The sequence below is a fragment of the Salmo salar genome, chromosome ssa01, assembly GCF_905237065.1.
Source record: "Salmo salar chromosome ssa01, Ssal_v3.1, whole genome shotgun sequence".
NCBI classification, from domain to species: Eukaryota; Metazoa; Chordata; class Actinopteri; order Salmoniformes; family Salmonidae; genus Salmo; species Salmo salar.
Genome location: NC_059442.1, coordinates 161,294,724 through 161,315,261, shown reverse-complemented (window position 1 = coordinate 161,315,261; position 20,538 = coordinate 161,294,724). Strand labels below are relative to the sequence as shown.

At 39.7% G+C, this 20,538-nt stretch overlaps 1 protein-coding gene across 2 annotated transcripts; it reads left to right on the top strand.

Annotated features, from left to right (window-relative positions):
- Positions 1–2,987: 2,987 nt before the first annotated feature.
- nr5a1b (nuclear receptor subfamily 5, group A, member 1b) lies at positions 2,988–19,454 on the top strand. 2 transcript variants are annotated; one of them, XM_014143572.2, is made up of 7 exons: positions 2,988–3,117; positions 4,678–4,796; positions 5,002–5,143; positions 5,983–6,665; positions 14,197–14,316; positions 14,502–14,649; positions 19,055–19,454. In XM_014143572.2, the coding sequence occupies exons 2-7, from the start codon at positions 4,695–4,697 to the stop codon at positions 19,306–19,308; spliced, it is 1,449 nt and encodes a 482-aa protein (XP_013999047.2). In that variant the 5' UTR covers positions 2,988–3,117; positions 4,678–4,694; the 3' UTR covers positions 19,309–19,454. The 2 variants fall into 2 exon arrangements, with proteins under 2 accessions (XP_013999047.2, XP_013999040.2); XM_014143565.2 differs by lacking the exon at positions 2,988–3,117 and adding an exon at positions 3,804–4,055.
- Positions 19,455–20,538: the final 1,084 nt, after the last annotated feature.

Genomic DNA, 20,538 nt, shown 5'->3' with positions numbered 1-20,538 from the left:
CTGAGCTCAATTGTGAGTCTCATAGCAAAGGGTCTGAATACTTATGTAAATAAGGTATTTCTGTTTTTTATTTTTTGTACATTTGCTAAAATTTCAAAACTGTTTTCGCTTTGTCATTATGGGGTAGATTGATGAAGAAAAATAATATTTAATCAATTTTAGAATAAGGCTGTAAGGTAACAAAATGTGGAAAAGGACAAGAGGTCTGAATACTTTCTGAATGCACTATACAGTACAAACACAGGACAGGCCTATAGGCCACCCCACTGGGCACACACAGGTTGAATCAACGTTGTTTCCACGCCAATTCAATTAAATTATGTTGAACCAACGTGGAATAGACATTTATTTGACCTATGTGTCATATTTCTCAACTCTTATGTAAGCTATGCCTGGATAGATTGATCAGTCAGAATAACCACAGGGCTTAGCCTACTCAAGAGAGAAGAAAATCGACGTAGCTTATTCAAACGTGTACAATAGACGTTGACCTTGTCAAAACCTCTATTTATCTCTCTGTTGCTGGGCACAAAGCGAAGTTCACTGAAGAAACATTATGCCGTAGGCGGCTGTTTAATTTCCCTATTACCTTGCATGGCATAGAGGACTAACAATAACGGCAGTGTTATTCTTCAGACAGCCATGGCACAAATGGACTGACGTGATTTTAGGACAAGACTGTCAGCTAAGACGTCGGCTGTAGCTTCGACGTCTTTTGTTAGTTTCACCTCAGAATAATTTTTTGATTACACGAACTTATTGAATATGCAAATGACTAGGCTTTAGAATATATGTAATGTTTGGTTTACCATTTACTTCAATATCCAGATAACTATGATGCCTACACTCACTAAGGTAGCCTATTCGTCAGCATCTATATGCTATAAAATAATACATGTTACGGCGCTCCCCTTTTTTCGACAGTGACACGAAAAGAAAAGCTGAGGATGGCATAAAAACAAAAGAATACGAAGTCTAAACATTGGCCCAGCCACAAATCTCTTCTTTATTTATTTTACAAATACGTCTCTGGCAGAGAGACAGAGCGTGTCTTCAGCCCGTCAGGCCGTGGCTGTAGCCACAGCACAGTCACAAAACAAGATCCATCCCAAAATATAAACACCAGATTATCTATTTTCTCTGATTTATAGATAGGGAGGGTCGTCCAAATGGCTATATGTCTTGCTCCACCCTCCTACACTCACAATGCGTGCACATGTGTTTTTGCAGAACCCCCTCTAATCCTCAGAGGTTAAGGTAAACGTCCGATAGATTTGATTTCCTCTTTGAGGACAATACATATGAACAACGTTAATAAAGACAGTGTAAATAATTAATTTACAATGATAGGCCTAATATTAGTATTACATCAATAAAAGATAGTATAATATATTCAATATATAATGTATTATTATTATTATTTACCAATAACCAATAATCACTTTCACGGCTCTAAATATTGCTTTAATAAATAAGGAACATCAATGAGGAACAACAATAATCCTAAAATAACCAAACATTTTAGGGACAATCTGCTAGGCTGATTGATTTATGCACATGATTCTACACTTTGTGTGTGTGTGTTCGTGTGTGTTCGTGTGTGTGTGTGTGTGTGTGTGTGTGTGTGTGTGTGTGTGTGTGTGTGTGTGTGTGTGTGTGTGTGTGTGTGTGTGTGTGTGTGTGTGTGTGTGTGTGTGTGTGTGTGTGTGTGTTGAGCACGTCTCTGTTGGTGATGTACAAAGAGCTGGGAATACTACCATATGGAGCCTCTTCGTATTGTATGAATGCATCTGTGTAGCAACAGATTGAGGTGCGCATACCGTTCCATCACTAAAATGTGGCATTGTATGGTGCACTTTGCTGCTTGAGATGTTTAGGCTGTTGTTTTAGGCCTATCTATTTTAAATGATCGTTTAACTTATAATACATTTATTACAGTATGTCTATAGTTAGTGACTTGAGAAATCCATGTAACAAATTGACGTTAGACAGCGCTAAGAAATCACTGTTCAAGTCTCATCTATTTCGTCATTATATGTTTCATTATTCACGAAATCATTTTGTGCTCCTCTGCAAAGAGATATAGGCCACATAGGCTATACTAATGGATCGGTGCCTTTAGGCCTAGTGGGCTATGCACAATGTTTGAATGTGGATTCGATTTTACCCAAGGACATTATTAAGCTCATCCACGACGCTGATTTCCAGTTTACGAGGACTATATTTAACATAATAAAAAAAAAACGTCACCATTAATATGAGAAATATTCTAAAATTACAATTTCCAGGTGAGGAGGCTATGCATAATATTGCTGGCAAATATTTCGGAATGTAATTTCTCAAATGTTCCAGTTTCCAAGGACTTAGTCGGGCATGCTCAAGTTATGACAAAAGACACAATAAATACATGATAAGGAGTGAGCTAGTATCTCTACCTAGACCATTGATTAAAGCCAGTCAGACATAATATGTGCAGTCAACCGTTTATAAGCCTGTACTAAATGTACTCATATATGCAACAAAAAATAAATAAGAATATCATTAGGCCTAGTAACACTCAACATTCTGGGGTATAGGCTAACATTAATTGTAATTCAAGACTGAAGATTATGGAATGAATTTATGGAAAGTAAAAAAAAAAAATTGCGCTTTTATATGTTGAGTTGAAAAGCACAAGGCGTATCTTCTTTTCTCGTTAATTAGTGTGTGTGCCCTTGACAGAAAGTCATTTGAATATAATAGGATTTAGGCTATTTAGCCATGTCATATTTTACATCACAGTTCAAATAATAGGCTATAGAGAAAGTTGCAGTTGTGAAAACAGTTTTTAACAGCATTTGAAAGCTCATCCGTGAGGTCACCGTAAGAAGAAAAAACTAAAGCGTTATCCAAAGTCAATGTCACATGAGCACGGAGTCCAATCAAAACGTTTCCACGCTGAATCTGAAAAGCAGAAGAAACGTAGTTATCGAGACTTGAGCGCCCGCTCATTTTTAATCCAACTCTAAACCAAAAATTGTTGCTTTGTTTGTTTTGTTCATGTCTGAGCAGCACATATATCATGCTTATTGAATACATCTAAACAACATCAGTAAATATACCACCTGAAGTTCCTAAGTAAGTATTTTCAGCTATTAATCATGTGCAAGGTGAATGCGTTTTAATAATGGTTCCGTTTCGGATCGCTTTTCCAATAATGGGTTTAAGTAGGACTGCACGGTGGGACCTGGCTCCATTGCTGCAGCCCCCGTTATGTTCCGTGTGCCGTCTGTAATGCACAGGCACATCAGTATTATAGTCTTTCCTTTATAGGTCCCGTGTTGTTGTTTACATTTTACATTTTATTTCATCAAAGACGGGTGATAAGTGATTATTTATTCATATTGTAGGCCTATATTATTTGATAGTAATACGACGGTATATATTTTATTGGTTTGGCATGCAAATATGAGGCTACAAAAGACAGAAGGCCTATTACCAAACAGCGTTATATAAGTAGGCCTATTTTGGTTATGCTAGTTTTAGTAATTTTAGTGGCAAAATCAATAAGTAGCCTACGGTTCTTGTGATATTGGTTAGTTCACGATTAAAGTATATTCTAAAATCATGATCATTTTTATTAAGCCACTAATACTTATCTATAGCGTGTCAACCCTCCACATGTCAGTCACTCTATAGACCTACCTTAGCCAAGCAGATAGGAGGTGTCTCCCGTCGCTTACCTCACCAGCGTGACATGCCTTCCAATCAGATCCACCCTCACAATCTGTAAATATCAGGAGGGTATGTCTGTTCGTGGGCATGCACATGGTAGGTCTCGATCAGGCAAAGTCAGTTCTTGTAGGGAGCTGCTCACTGCTCCTTCCTCCATCATCATTCCTGCGGGGTAGGCCTATTCATTTCATAAAGTTAGAGCCACAGCGCGTGTTTCGAAGTCGTTTCTCCGTGGATGCATATCCAAACTGACACTGAATAGCCTACTACCGTTCTAGCCAAGAGGAGAACGGACACCGAATACTACCGTTCTAACCAATATAACGCTGGGGATTCAACAGGTATGGCTTGCTTACGTAGACTACTTTTGCAGGTTTCCGAATGTCATCATTCAACAATGAACTTTTAATTTAGTGCGGTGATTTAAAATTATTATGTTAATGCTGGTAAAGTATTTGTTTTGATGCTCAATTGAAAATATGCATGTTCATAAATGATGTATCTTTGCTAAATGTGCGTCATTTCGTTGCATAGTTTCGTAGGCCTAGGGTCAAAATACGAAGCCTATTTCTGATGGATCAGATTATTGGGGATACAAAATAATTCTTACAATATTAGATTGCTATCGAATATGCATACCTGCGCTTTGATTTATTAAAGATTGTAATCAGGTTTTAATTAGCCCTTCCTTCTGAAATTGGATAGGCTACATGTTTGCCGATAATTTTGTTTATGCACATAGGTAGCCCACATCAAAAATACAAACAAAGAAATGCCATTAATTTTTATGAAATATGACAATATTTCCAATATTTAGGCCTATTAGTGGAAATACACACAATTGATAGGCCTAAATGTAAGACAGAATACTGGTGATACAGTTCAAAAAGTTTATATATATATTTTTAAATAGAGTGATTTATTTGTAAACTACCTTTTGCTCACCGGCATGTACATTCCCAGGTGTTCCGTTGACCGGAATGGAGTACACTTATGATGTCGATTTGGAAGAGCTATGTCCTGTTTGTGGCGATAAGGTGTCGGGATACCACTATGGACTACTGACGTGTGAAAGCTGTAAGGTAGGCTGCAAAAGACGCAATCATTTATTTTTATAAAAGGCTTTTTATTTACGTCAAGATGGTATCCCTCAAGAAATTCGTTATCATTTTTATTAATTAAAATGTATTAATATTATTTTCGTTTTTGTATTAATTTTATTGCAGCATTGATGATGATCTTGTGTATTTTGTTAATAGGCATGTCTATATGAACTCTCTCTCACAGGGTTTCTTCAAAAGAACGGTTCAAAACAATAAGAGGTATACATGTGCAGAAAACCAGGATTGTAAAATTGACAAAACTCAGAGGAAACGGTGTCCATTTTGTCGGTTTCAGAAATGCCTGAATGTTGGAATGCGATTAGAAGGTAAGATCATTTTTATTTGATTAATTTAGTTCATATTTTGGTTTAACATGGCATGCAGTCAGATTTTAAAATGAATATATTTAAACGTCTACTTGTATATTTTTGGGGGGCTATAAATCAGATTTGATGAAGTTTGATATCTGTTTGATGAAATTGCACGTCTATGTCTTTGTGCTGGTGATATATTTTATTTTACAACAGAAGGCTTCCATAGGCTGCATTATAGTCTGTCTGATGGTAGGCTTATTATCAAATAGGTGTCGTTAAATATTCCTCTCTAATTAATGAAACGTAAGAAAAATGAGCTATATTATAAGTGTAGTTTGTCAGTTGTTGCATATATATTTTTGCCAATGTTTGGGTTTTAATTGCTGTATCAACATTGGCATATTAGCTATGGAATTATATATTTTTTAAATCTAGCTCCAGGTAAACTATTTCAGTAGCCTTTGATAAAAACGTGTATGAACAGTATGTTTTCTAATATGACTGAATAATTAGAAGAGCTTTGGATGAGGTTATTCTTCATATGTCATTAAATCATAAATCAATCTGTAAATGCAATTTAAAGTTATTTTGGGATTCAGAATAATAACAAAACAATAACTAACATTTTAGTTTATCCCTGGAAATTAAATGTACTTTACAATGGATTTAATCCATATCTTCAAATATATACATTAAATCTACAAAAAGATTGCTCTATTAGTGTATTTTTGGTTCACATTTTGATTGCTGCACCAAGAACTCTCACATGCTAACTTCAACCTCTGCATAGTGAATGCTAGCAATGAATCGAATAACAGTAATGGCGTTCGATCTTGCTCTCATTCCATCAGCTGTCCGTGCCGATCGCATGCGAGGAGGCCGGAATAAGTTTGGCCCCATGTACAAGCGCGACCGAGCCCTCAAGCAGCAGAAGAAAGCGTTGATTCGAGCCACCGGCCTCAAGATGGAGACCACCCCTCCGATGCTCTCCCCTGACACCCAGACAGACTACACTTTCACGGGCAGTCTCCCGGGCCTCCATCCGCTCCCCAAGGGCATCCTCCACACCACCACGACCCCCATCGCCCCCACAGACTACGACCGCAGCCTCTACGGACCCCCCTCACTGGGCATGGCTATGCCTGGACTCCCCCCCCATGCACCCTTACCCCCCCAGTACCAGTACGCCTCCTTCCCCAGCAGGGCGATCAAGTCCGAGTACCCAGACCACTACACAAGCTCCCCAGACTCGGTAGTGGGCAGCTACACCTACCCGGAGCAGGTATACTCTGGACCGGGCTCTCCGAAGGTCCCCGGGGTGCCTCAGCTGGTGCTGGAGTTTCTGCGATGTGACCCGGACGAGCTGCAGGTACAGAGTAAGATCGCTGCTCACCTTCAGCAGGAGCAGAGTGGCCAGGGGGGCAAGGGTCAGGAGAGACTCAGCCCCTTCAGCCTAATGTGTCACATGGCCGACCAGACGCTCTTCTCCATCGTGGAGTGGGCCCGAAGCTGCATCTTCTTCAAGGAGCTCAAGGTAGGGAACCAAGAGTCAATAATTTGTTGTCATACCAAGCAAAGTTGTTAATCATTTGGAAACCTCCACATTTCTCAGAGATGGTTTAGACTGTAGATGATATGCCATCCTTACACTTTTTTCATGAAAAAATAATCTATTAGTACAAAAGTGTTGTACACTTTTGTACAAAAGGACTTGAAAATAAGACAAAAAAACCTTCCCACTGTTTTGATGCTCCTGACGTTTTATTAGCAATGTTTCAACCACAAAGGTCTTCGTCAGGCTTACAGGTAAGACCTTTTGTATAGTTAAGGCTGACAAAAGCCCTTTCTGGTTTAAAGGTTTCAAATTGTGTAGAGCCCGTAGTCTAATATTTATTAATCACCTGAGTGGGGCCTGTGAGAATCATAACATGGAGGATACATAATGTTGTATTTTCAAAAGGCATATGGCATATTTTATTGTGTCAGTTTTTGTTTATTGGGGTGAGTTCCCTATATCAGGATGTGAATTAAAATTCAAGTGATGAATTGGGAAAAACTCAACAATGAATATGATAACCAATTCCTGAACTGAGCGAAAATCGCCAATGCAATAACATTGGGATACACACAAGCGCACCCACATTTGCACATACACACATATACACACATACACTGTCAACATTTACCATTTTACGCATGGACAGCCATGCACACATCTCTCACACATTATTCTGCTGTTTATTTGGGACTTCCTACTGCAGAGGTGTCCACCATGATGAAAAGACGATGACAGGTGGAATCAAGGAAGCACATCCGTATCCATGACAATTGAGAGAGCAGAGTGACAGCTTTTTTTTTCAACACACACACAGCCCAGGGGGTATTCCACACACACACAGCCCAGGGGGTATTCCACACACACACAGCCCAGGGGGTATTCCACACACACACAGCCCAGGGGGTATTCCACACACACACAGCCCAGGGGGTATTCCACCAAGCAGCATCAACAAGTTACCCTTTCATTACAGTAGCCACCTACAACACGGTCTCCCATGAATATGTAAAAAATAGTGACTTTTAACCATTGTAGTGACTTTTAATAGTGACTTTTAACCATTTTAACCATTGTGCCATTGACATATTAGTTATATGCAGTGGTGTAAAAATACTTTAAAGTACTACTTACTATGTACATTACTATTTATATTTTTTACAACATTTACTTCACTACATTCCTAAATATTTTTTAAAAACTTTTTACTCCATACATTTTCCTTGACACCCAAAAGTACAGGAAAATGGTCCAATTCACACACACATACCAAGAGAACATCCCTGGGTATTCCTACTACCTCTGTTCTGGCGGGCTCTAAACACACATGTAAATTATGTCTTAGTGTTGGAGCACGCCCCTGGCTATCTGTAATTTAAAATAACAAGAAAATGGTGAAGTTTGGTTTGCACAATATTTGGAATTTCACTTTTGAAACTTAAGTATATTTAAAACCAAATACTTTAAGACTGGCCTTCTAGGCAGAGTTCCTCTGTCCAGTGTCAGTGTACTTTTGTCCATCTTAATCTTTTCTTTTTATTGGCCAGTCTGAGATATGGCTTTTTCTTTGCAACTCTGCCTAGAAGTGCAGCATCCCGGAGTCACCTCTTCACTGTTGACGTTGAGACTGGTGTTTTGCAGGTACTATTTAATGAAGCTGCCAGTTGAGGACTTGTGAGGCGTCTGTTTCTCAAACTAGACACTCTAATGTACTTGTCCTCTTGCTCAGTTGTGCACCGGGGCCTCCCACTCCTCTTTCTATTCTGATTAGAGCCAGTTTGCGCTGTTCTGTGAAGGGAGTAGTACACAGCGTTGTACGAGATCTTCAGTTTCTTGGCAATCTTTCGCATGGAATAGCCTTCATTTCTCAGAACAAGAATAGACTGACGAGTTTCAGAAGAAAGGTCTTTGTTTCTGGACATTTTGAGCTTGTAATCAAACCCACAAAATGCTGATGCTCCAGATACTCAACTAGTCTAAAGAAGGCCAGTTTTATTGCTTCTTTAATCAGGACAACAGTTTTTAGCTGTGCTAACATAATTACAAAATGGTTTTCTAATGATCAATTAGCCTTTTAAAATGATAAACTTGGATTAGCTAACACAACGTGCCATTGGAACACAGGAGTGATGGTTGCTGATAATGGGCCTCTGTACGCCTATGCAGATATTGCATAATATGCCGTTTCCAGCTACAATAGTCATTTACAACATTAACAATGTCTACACTGTATTTCTGATGAATTTCATGTTATTTTAATGGACAAAAAAATGTGCTTTTCTTTCAAAAACAAGGACATTTCTAAGTGACCCCAAACTATTGAATGGTAGTGCATGTCACTATGGTGACATAGAATAGTGACATTGAGAGAGGTCTGAATTTGACTATATATTCTGTAATAACTCCACACAACATCAGAATGGGCATGCTATAATTGACCTTAATAAGTCATATCCCACTTTAGAATTCTTTACACACCAGGGAATTGTAGCACGCTATTTGTGAGTGTTTATTCAAGCTAACTGGCTAATCCATCGATTTTCGCTCTGTGTAATGCTACCATGAGGTGAACGGCTAATTGACTTAGCTTCAACCGCTGCCCTCCCGTAATGCTCTCCTCAAGACCCATTCTGGTCAGGCGTGACTCGGGCTACCGACTATCAGCGGTGAACAAACAGATGCTCTGACACGTTGTAGCTACTTGAGCACTGGGTGCATGCTAGTTGCAGCAGGGACTGTGTGGGCGCGCATCGCTGCCATTCGGTTCACACATTGAGGAGAGGAGCCAGGAAAGGGCAATCTCTTCACTGTGGTTCCGTATGTCACCCAACGCTATTCATTTCAGTCTGACCTTCATCCATTCCTATCTGGAAGAGATTTTATGAAGTCAACCCTTCTTGGCCATCCTGACAGGCAGAATGGAACAGTGTTATCAGGAGAAGAGATCTTTTATAAAGCAGCATTTTATTTCAAATGATTGAATTATGCCTCAATCTGCTTATTATCCCTTCTCCCAAGGTTCACGGTGATGTTGACTGAACTAATTTAGAGTGAGTTAGGGAGGATATTTTATTTGTGTGTGTGTGTGTGTGGGTGGGTGAGTGAGTGCCAGTGTGTGTGTGTGTGTGCGTGGGAGCGTGTGTGTGATAGTGATGAATGGTAATAGCATACTTGCAGTGATTTAACCTGGTTAGGTCGAGGTCGGCGTTCATCTCTCCTAAAATAAAACACTTGAGTTTTATGCTGATGTAAAGGAAGTGGACTCTCTTAAAGTGCTGTATAAAGCAATACCATGTCCCTACTTTCAATATTTTCACCACAATGGAAGCATTGTTTGGTTTGATAAGGTTTAGAGCAGTACAAAGGCTGATGGATGAAATGTTTTATTTTTCAGGGTCTGGGGGTTTATTAATACTTGAATAGTTAACAGTTTAGTGTGGCTTATTGTTCTTAAGGTCAGTTAAACATTTTGGTATGGTATGGCTTTCCTTTCACGGCTGAAGCAGACAATAGCAATTATATTACTGTATTAAATTTATAACACATTACATTGTTTTAGATTCATTTATATATAATACCCTTTGCCTTTGTTGTCCTCTATCTTATAGTAGATTCAGTATATACAGAGTAAATAACACAAAATAAGAGGTGTAGCACAAACTACCTTCATATAATGTGAAAAGCTTCACCACAAGAGCATACTAGCCACAGTCAACTTTCACTTTCTGTAGGAGGAGCACTAAGACATAAAACCAGTTGACTATGACTAACAGGACTATCTGCCAAGAAGTCCCCAGTTACTTTTGCCGGTACTGAAGGTATTCCTTGCAGTAGATAAGAGTGGAATGTGTACTCCAGAGTGTTTAGTTAATGTGTTTGGGTTTTCCATGTGGAGGGATAGACAGTATTTGTAAAAGATCAAGTTTTATTTGAGATTTTTACAGCTTTCTGCATAGTCAAATCGTTACAAAATCTATTTCAATATTTTTAAAAGTGACCATTAATTGGCGTCTTCTTCTTATCAGTCTACAGCTAGACTTCTGAAAGTTTGTTTGATCTAAGATGAGAGAAAGCTACTAAATAAGCCTTGTGATATACGTATTATCTGATTGTCATCATATGTCTAATAAATCATTTTAATTGTGGTATTTGTTATCCAATCACTATACTATATAATACATAATCACTATTTAATATACTGAACAAAACTATAAATTCAACATGCAACAATTTCAAAGATTTTACTGAGTTACAGTTCTTTTAAGGAAATCAGTCAATTTAAATAAATTCATTAGGCCCTAATCTATTGATTTCACATGATTGGGCAGGGTTGCAGTCATGGGTGGGCCTGGGAGGGCATAGGCCCATCCACTGGGGAGCCAGGCCCAGCCAATCAGAATGAGTTTTCCCCCACAAAAGGGCTTCATTACAGACAGAAATACTCCTTCTCTAAAACGACGTTGGAGGCAGGTTATTGTAGAGAAATGAACATAAAATGATCTGGCAACAGCTCCGGTAGCTTTACACACACACACACACACACACACACACACACACACACACACACACACACACACACACACACACACACACACACACACACACACACAAGGAAATATTTCCAATGATTGAATGATCATACTAAAATGCATCGAAATACATTATATTCCTTACAGTCAATAGGTATGTTTACATGCACATTTTTTATTTAACCTTTTTTTAACTAGGCAAGTCAGTTAATAGGAACAAATTCTCATTTTCAATGACAGCCTACCAGGGAACAGTGGGTTAACTGCCTTGTTCAGGGGCAGAACGACAGATTTTTACCTTGTCAGCTCGGGGATTCAATCTTGCAACCTTCCGGTTACTAGTCCAACACTCTAACCACTAGGCTAACTGCCGCCCCATTTTACTATGATTTTTGTGGATAATAAGATTAATATAATCATTTGATTTAAACATTTACATGCTTTGCAACAAGAACAATTTCCCTAATAATCCTGTTTACGTGGACACATCTGAAATCAGGCTACCTAATAGGACTTTGATAAATGGGACACATCTGAAATCAGGCTACCTAATAGGACTTTGATAAATGGGACACATCTGAAATCAGGCTACCTAATAGGACTTTGATAAATGGGACACATCTGAAATCAGGCTACCTAATAGGACTTTGATAAATGGGACACATCTGAAATCAGGCTACCTAATAGGACTTTGATAAATGGGACACATCTGAAATCAGGCTACCTAATAGGACTTTGATAAATGGGACACATCTGAAATCAGGCTACCTAATAGGACTTTGATAAATGCCAAAAATGCCAATCAAAATAAACGTTATATCAATCAAAATATTATTATATTCATATTTAACCATATTATAATAGTATTATAAATATGAAGCCTATTTGAATCTGAGTTCAGACATATAGAGTTTAAATGTGAAAACTATTTCTAAGATGCATACTTTCCATTTTCCAAACTCACTTCACTGGCGCTAAAGTGAGAGACTCGCGCTGCCCGTGCTAGAACAAATACACCGCTGTTTACATGTCCTAATAAATCAGAATATATGCTTACTTCGATTAAGACCTTAATGACCATTAAGATAATCAGAGTAAGGTGTTTACATGACTAATGCCATACTCACCCTACTGCCATAATCATTTTAATATAGGATTATTAGTGTGCATGCAAACTTACTCAACAGTGCTACGCTGGTAACAAACGGCAATATCTGGAGATGGGTTACCATGTGTTTTTCATGCCAGTACTAAGCTGGGCTGTGTGTATGTATGTGTTTGTATGTGGGTGTTTGTGTGTGTGTGTGTGTGTGTGTGCGATGGTGGATGTGGCATACATTAGCTTATTGACTCTCTTCACCACGTGTTGATGGGTAGTTTCCAGGTCTTTGTGTCTACATCTGTATTGAACAGGTGTGTGTCAATCCCCTCACAGTAGAATGGCTTCCGGAAGGAACTTCTACCTCATTTACCAGGTGTAATGACTTGCTAGCATGGCATGCAATAGCAATAGAATGAGCCAGGTGGACATTAGCATTGCACCATATGCACTCAGAACAGCTGCTCTAGTTGTGTATCAAGACAAAAATATAAAACATGTTGTTCAGTATGTTGGTTAATAGTACAAAATAATCACTTTCATGAATTCAGATAATCTTTTTTTTCACACTCACAATACTTTTGCCTCAACCGGCACCTCAATGGTTGTACAATAGGCAGTATACACGTCATATTAAATCCTAGAGTGGTATTCACCATTGACTGTTAGAAATAGTTCACGGACTCACCCATGGGCGAGTGAGAGCTGGGAGATAGAGAGAGAAGAAAGAAAATCCATCAAAATTCTGAGGTACTTGACATTTTCAATAGGTGCAGATGGGGGAATAGCAGTCGGATGCCAGACTAGAGTCTTTATGGTGTACACTGTATTCCGAATGAAAACCCCCCCAACATATTCTGTTGCATTCACATTGCTGTGTGTCAATGGTTTGTTGTGCAATTCCTGAAGTGTGTATTGAATCCGGTCTGGTATTTGTGTTAAAGAACTCGCTGTGCTACAACAAATAAATGAAAAACCGACCTCGTGGTGACAGAGCTCGACTTGGTGGTAAATAGTATCCATTTGCCATGGCAACAGAAAATCCAGACTAAATGGGGCCATGTCTCGATGGGTCTCTGTTCATATACTATATCTAGGTATCTTTGGTGATGTTGACATGCTTTTGTCCCTGGCTTGTGAATTTCCATGAAATGGAAGACTTAACTGATATTCAAAGAATGTTGACGTTTGTCAAACAAGCATGCTCACACTCACGTCATGTGATGAGATGGGCTGGTTGTTAAACTGTAATTGCAATGAATATTGATTTTGTCTGTACAGTGTTGCTGTTCTCTGGGTTTGTAGTTGTTAGTGACATTTACCCAAAATACAACTTCAACTCAGGAAATGGATAATGGATAGTGGATAATGGATCATTCATAATCCATAGCTTGACTATGCCACAAAAAGCAGACTACAATAATCTTTTGGCATATCAGAAAGGTTTTCTGGATTATACTGTATAAATTGTATTTTATAAAGTGACCCCGCCCCCATGTTTACTGTGAATCCACCCACCATTGTTTGGTTAACCTTTTTATGTAGCCTGGGAACTAATCTGAATTTTCTCTATTTCACTTCACACTATCAGTCTGACCATGGGCATTCATTACAACTGTTTGCCCCTATCTGTAATGGTGCATTACTACTACTTCTGGTTAACCACATTAAGTTCATTGATAGTTAAAGGGATAGTTCACTTTAGTTTAGCAAATGTTTTTACTTACCTTGGGTGTTGTCATTTTAACCAAACCATTTTAAGTCTGTTACCTTGTTATGTAGCAAAGCCATGGGGATTCAAAAGCATGGGAATCTGTGTGTCTGGAACACACCCCAAATATGTCTGTTTGAATGGATGTTCCTTCCTTCTGTCTTCTATCAGGTGGGAGATCAGATGAAGCTGCTTCACAACTGCTGGAGCGAGCTGCTGGTGTTGGACTTCATCTCCAGGCAAGTCCAACACGGCAAGGAGGGCAGCGTGCTACTGGTCACAGGGCAGGAGGTGAGTGCAATGATCACCAAGCATCATCACACACATGCACGCACACACGCACAGAAGTTGGAAGTCAGTCACACCGCTCCTCATGGTAAACGCATATCACTGAGTACCTTTAATGAGACCAGAAATAAAACAAATTGAGGAAAGTTCCTATGTTGAAACTCATGCATGTGTATGTTGTGGTCTAGGTGGAGCTGGCGTCCATAGCGTCCCAGGCAGGAGCCACTCTCACAAGCCTGGTGCAGAGAGGACAGGAGCTAGTTGAGAAACTACAGACCCTACAGGCGGACCGCAGAGAAATTGCCTGCTTCAAGTTCCTCATCCTCTTCAACCCCGGTGAGTGGGAGATTCAATTGCATGTACAGGGGACCACCATGGGGAGCTGGATATCCCCATAACAAATAATTCTCTCCTAGTTAAGGGTTGAAAATATGGTTGAAAATGTTAACTTTATATTAAGGTCCGTGGACCAATCGCCATTAAGTTCCTTGTCCTCTTCGACCCCTGCGAGTGGGAGATCAGCCATGGGTTCTCTATAGGTTAGTGCTATCGGGGATCCTTTGGACATCCCAACTCTAAAACCTAATCCTTACCTTAACCCTTACCTTAACCATTTTAAATGTAATCTTCAATGGGGTAACGTCAGTGTTGGGAAGTCCCAAGGAACGTGGATAGCATGGACCATTCTCCATATTTATTTATTAAAAATGAAATACAGAAATAACTCATTCACACCCCTTTCTGGGTAGGTCTCTAAGAGCGTTCCACACCTGGATTGCAATATTTGCCCATTATTCTTTTCAAAAATGTTCAAGCTGTGTCAAATTGGTTGTTGATAATTGCTACGCAACCATTTTCAGGTCTTGCCATAGATTTTCAAGTAGATTTAAGTCAAAACTGTAACTCAGCCACTCAGGAACATTTATTGTGTTCTTGGTAAGCAACTCCAGTGTAGATTTTGCTTTGCATATTAGTTAATTGTCCTGCTGAAAGGTGAATTCATCTCCCAGTTGTCACGACTGTCTAGGACCAGTGGAGAGGTGGAATCAGGAGCAGGAGACAGAGGGCCGGAGCAACGGTGTTTTAATAATATTATTGACACGCAATAGCCGTAGGGCACCAGGCGCGTGGCGAAGTCTGCCAGGGGAAAAACACCTTCCCAAAATAAGCGCACTGGAAACGAAAAGCGCACGGGGCGCAGCCCGGCAATAATAATCTACGATAACAATTTATAATCACAACTGTCCTGAGTGGACAATAAACAATCCCGCACGAGAACCCCAACTGAAAATACACACTAAATAACCCCCCACTAATGACAAACACAAAACAGGTGCGAGATAGACAGACAGACAGACAAAACCAAAAGACACAGAAACAACGATCGGTGGCAGCTAATAGGCCGGCGACGACGACCGCCGAGCGCCGCCCGACCGAGGAGGGGCGCCACCTTCGTTAGATACTGTGACACCAGTATCTGGTGGAAAGTAGACTAAACCAGGTTTTCTTCTTGGATTCTGCCTGTGCTTAGCTCCATTCTGTTTATTTTTTATCCTGAAAACCTCCCCAGACCTTAACAATTACAAGCATACCCACAACATGATGCAGCCACCACTATGCTTGAAAATATGGAGAGTTGTACTCAGTAATGTGTTGTATTGGATTTACCCCAAACATAACACTATATTCAGGACAAAAAGTGAATTGCTTTGCCACATTTTTTTGCAGTATTAATTTAGTGACTTTTGGAATATTCTTTATTCTGTACAGGCATCCTTCTTTTCATTGTGTCATTTAGGTTAGTATTGTGGATTAACTACAATGTTGATGATCCACCCTCAGTTTTCTGATATTACAGACATTAAACTCTGTAACTGTTTTAAAGTCAACATTGGCCTCATGGTGAACTCCCTGAGCGTTTTCCTTTTTCTCTGGCAACTGAGTTAAGGACGCCTGTATCTTTGTATTGACTGGGTGTATTGATACACCATCCAAAGTATAATTAATACCTTCCTCATTATCAAACGGATATTCAATGCCTGCTTTTTAAAAATGTTGACCCATCTACAAATAGGTGCCCTTTGCGAGTCATTGGAAAAACCTCCATGTTCTTTGTGGTTGAATCTGTGTTTGAAATTCACTGTTCTACTGAGGGACCTTACAGATAACTGTATGTGTGGGGTACAGAGATGAGGTAGTCATTCATAAATCATGTTAAACACTATTATTGCACACAGAGTCCATGCAACTTATGTCACTCTTTAAGCACATTTTGACTCCTGAACTTATTTAGCCATAACAAAGGGGTTGGATATTTATTGACCCAAGAACATTTCAGCTTTTCATTTTTAATTAACTAAATAAACTATTATAAAAACACAATTCCACTTTGACATTCTGGGGTATTGTGTGTAGGCCAGTGACAAAAAAATCTCAATCCATTTCAAATTCAGGCTGTAACACAACAAAATGTGGAAAAAGTCCGGAGGTGTGAATACTTTCTGAAGGCATTGAAAATATTAACTCGATATTCACCATCCGTGGACCAATAAGTAATGTCAAGTCCAACCTGGTTTAAAGTGCATCTTTACAAAGTTTCAATACACTTTGAAACAATAATAAGCAATTCTCTGAGAAGCTATAGGGATTCCCATGGTGGCTCTTGTTTACTGTATGTCTCTTAGCACAGTCATATAGACCCCTTTCTGCGTTTGCAAACATTGCCGCACGAGTGCGATGCGCGCAAGTTGGTGGCAGAACACGAAGGAGTTCTTACAGAACGCAAGCAAAAAAAAACTCTATTTACATGTTGCTTATGAGTGCATTTCATACTACTTTTGGATTATAATGGGATTTTAAGGCTCGTATGAAAGTCCTGCTCAATATGATGTTAGTCCTCTTCGCAAATCAACTGCATTACACTTAAAAAAGCATTTATACTTCAATCTGTAAAATGGCGTTAGCCTTCTAGCTAACAGCTGCTGCATCCAAAATAGTTATTTTGCAAATATCCCAACCAAATATAATCTTAACGACTGTTAAAGCAAACATCAAAACATCATTGTAAGCGTATGAGAGCTAAACATTTTTATTTTGTTTGGAAGTAATAAAAACGTAAATCTAGGCTATGTTGAATGGGTGCAGATGGTGATGGCTTTCTTACTGCCGCCAAGAGTCGCGGACATCTGTGTGTGACGTCAGTGTGTCGTGTGCTGGAAAAGGGTCTATTAAATGTGAAATTCATACAATATTTTTTTGTTCTCTCATTTGGTACAATTGTTAGGTGTAATTGAGTTACAGATGTGTTTAATGAGCACTGTTGGAGAATTAGTGAAATCAAATAATCATGTGCTTAAATGAGGTTGAATTACTGAGATCAAATAATCATGTGCTTAAATGAGGTTGAATTACTGAGATCAAATAATCATGTGCTTAAATGAGGTTGAATTACTGAGATCAAATAATCATGTGCTTAAATGAGGTTGAATTACTGAGATCAAATAAGCATGAGCTTAAATGAAAGTAATTGGTGTTGTAAATGAAATGCCCCACAACGGCTTCTTAACCTCACCTCATTTATCACATTTTGAAACATAACTGGCAATTCCTTCAATTTGAGTTTGATCCAAAGCAATTCATTTGTAAAAAAGAAGGATGACGCGCTGATATGTCGGTATATATATTGGGGATTTGAGCATATTGTCAGTTTGTCCCCTTTATGGCTCTAAGAGGCTAAATGATTCGTCTCAATGGAGTGGCGCTTTGCACATGTTATGGGCTTAATTCGAATTAGGCTGCTCTGAATAGGCTATGTTTACAAAGGCAACGAGCGTCGCCCTTGTTGCGCACCACGCTCAAAGAAGGCTTAATGGATTGACCCCCACATCGTTTTTTTCTCCAGACAGACACTAGGCCAGAATCCGCCGTGCTCGGTAGATGGGAAAATGGCCTTTTATCATCTACATTCCCCTAAGCGGTAGCAATTTAGAGTCTGCCCACTGTGAACAAAAGCTGCTTTTAATAATAAGAGTGCTTGAGAGGGCCCCGGCGTTTGCGCAGAGTGTGGATCTTTGTGTGGGTTCTGAGTGGCTTATGTCTGTTTTCTGCCTCCCTCTCTCCCCATCTCCCTCGCTCGCTCACTCTCTCCTCATCTTTCTCTGTGTGTCGTCATTCGTTCATCTCTTTCTTCCTCAGGCAATTCGGACATATTTGTAGGGGCAATTTTCGCTTCACCTTTGAGCTGTATTGAAAATATTATTGACAACGTTTGATTCAATTGTGAGGGGCTCCCCCCTCGGTGCTCTCGTGCTGAACCCCAGGAAAGGAGCCTCATCTGGGAAGACGGCAAGCTGTTGTCCCTCTCTTAGCCAAGCTAGTGCTGGAGCTATGCTCGTATGTGCTTCTATACATAACAGCCCATGTAAACAGACTTATGTTAGCTAGTATCTTTATAGTACAACATGTCCTTGTGCTGGGTGCACATCGTGGAAATGCTTGAGATACTCTCGAGCATACACAGAAACAAAGAAAGACTGACAGGCAGACATGAACAATTGGATCCATGTTTTCACTAAGAAAATGTCTGGGATTCAATCAAAGGATTGATGGGCGCTGTTTGTCATGCTTCCACATGTCAAGTCAGAATATGTCATTTTCAAACACGTTCAAGAGCAGCACTTAAAGTTACAAATTGTGCGTTTAGGGTTTAAAAAAACGAACTTTCTGTCTCTTCTCCCCTCAGATGTGAAGCTACTGGAGAGCCAGGCGTTCGTGGAGGGTGTCCAGGAGCAGGTGAACGGGGCTCTGCTGGAGTACACCATGTGTGCTTACCCCCAGCACCTGGACAAGTTCAGCCGGCTGCTGATGCGCCTGCCTGAGCTCAAGGCCTTGTCGGCACAGGCCGAGGACTACCTCTGCTACAAGCACCTGAGCGGAGAGGTGCCCTGCAACAACCTGCTCATCGAGATGCTGCACGCCAAGAGGGCGTGCGCGTGAGGAGGGCACACGTTTGTGTGTGTGTGTGTGTGTGTGTGTGTGTGTTTGTGTTTGTGTGTGTTAGTGTTTTTGACAAGAGGGAAGAGAGGAGGTGTGTGTGGGTGTCCACATGTTAAAGAGATAGAGTGTGAGAAAGGCAGAGGAGAGAGAGAGAGAGAGAGAGAGAGAGAGAGAGAGAGAGAGAGAGAGAGAGAGAGAGAAGAGAGAGAGATCACCCTTCTTGCCCCCAAAGTGCCACTTACTTACTAAGGTCCCGGTCTCAGCCATTCCAGACTTCAGATCTAACTACAGTATGCCCGATACCTGGACTAGATTAATTCACCACCAAGAGTTGATTCGGTGGTAGAGAGATGCACTGAGTTGATTCACTCACCCTTCAGAGATTGAAATGTGGTTTACATTTGAAGATGATGATTCACTGTGCAGGACGTAGTCATTCTAAGAGTCATTCAAGGAAAACGATTGTCAGAGACCTGATTCATCTGCAGTTCATATTCAGGCAATGATGCACTAGAATACAGAAAACGGATTCATTCTGAATAATTCCATATCAAGTTCTGAAAAAAATCTTATGCTAAAGACATGCTAATTAGTTTCTTGTTAATTAACTTGTAATTAAAATGTATACTGGTTTACTCATTATGTAATATCATAGTTAATTAACTAATGACAATCACTAAACAACTAAAGACACACATTTCAGCTGGGTATAACCTACCTGAAGGGATCCTAAAAGAAGAATACCACATCTAAAGTTAGCTGTATGCTAATGTTGCGTAGAGGCTAATGCTCCTAGCTAGGTTGACACTACCACAATGACAGTATTTTTTTTAAAGAGAGAAGAAAAAACGCTCCCAATGTGTGTCTACGACGAGCAGTCTCTCTGAACCTTACTACTGTGCCCTGTCTGCTCACATAGCCTTACAAACTCACACCCCTGTAATATAGACTTATATTTATATTCTAAGCTGACAATTCTCCGTTTCCAATGTTTTTTCTCCTACTTTACTTCGGATGAGTCTGTATTTTAAACATTTCGTAAGTCAAATTTTCTTGTGTGGTTGCTTTTAAATTCTGATCTTTGTGTTTCCTAAAAAAAAATATGAAAAATGTAAAAGCCACAGGGAGATATTGTAATAGAAATATAGCTGTCACAGACTTGGTGTGTATCAGTGCACTAGTGAATAGGGTAGAGAGCTGAGGACAGGGAAAGAGAGAGAGAGAGAGATG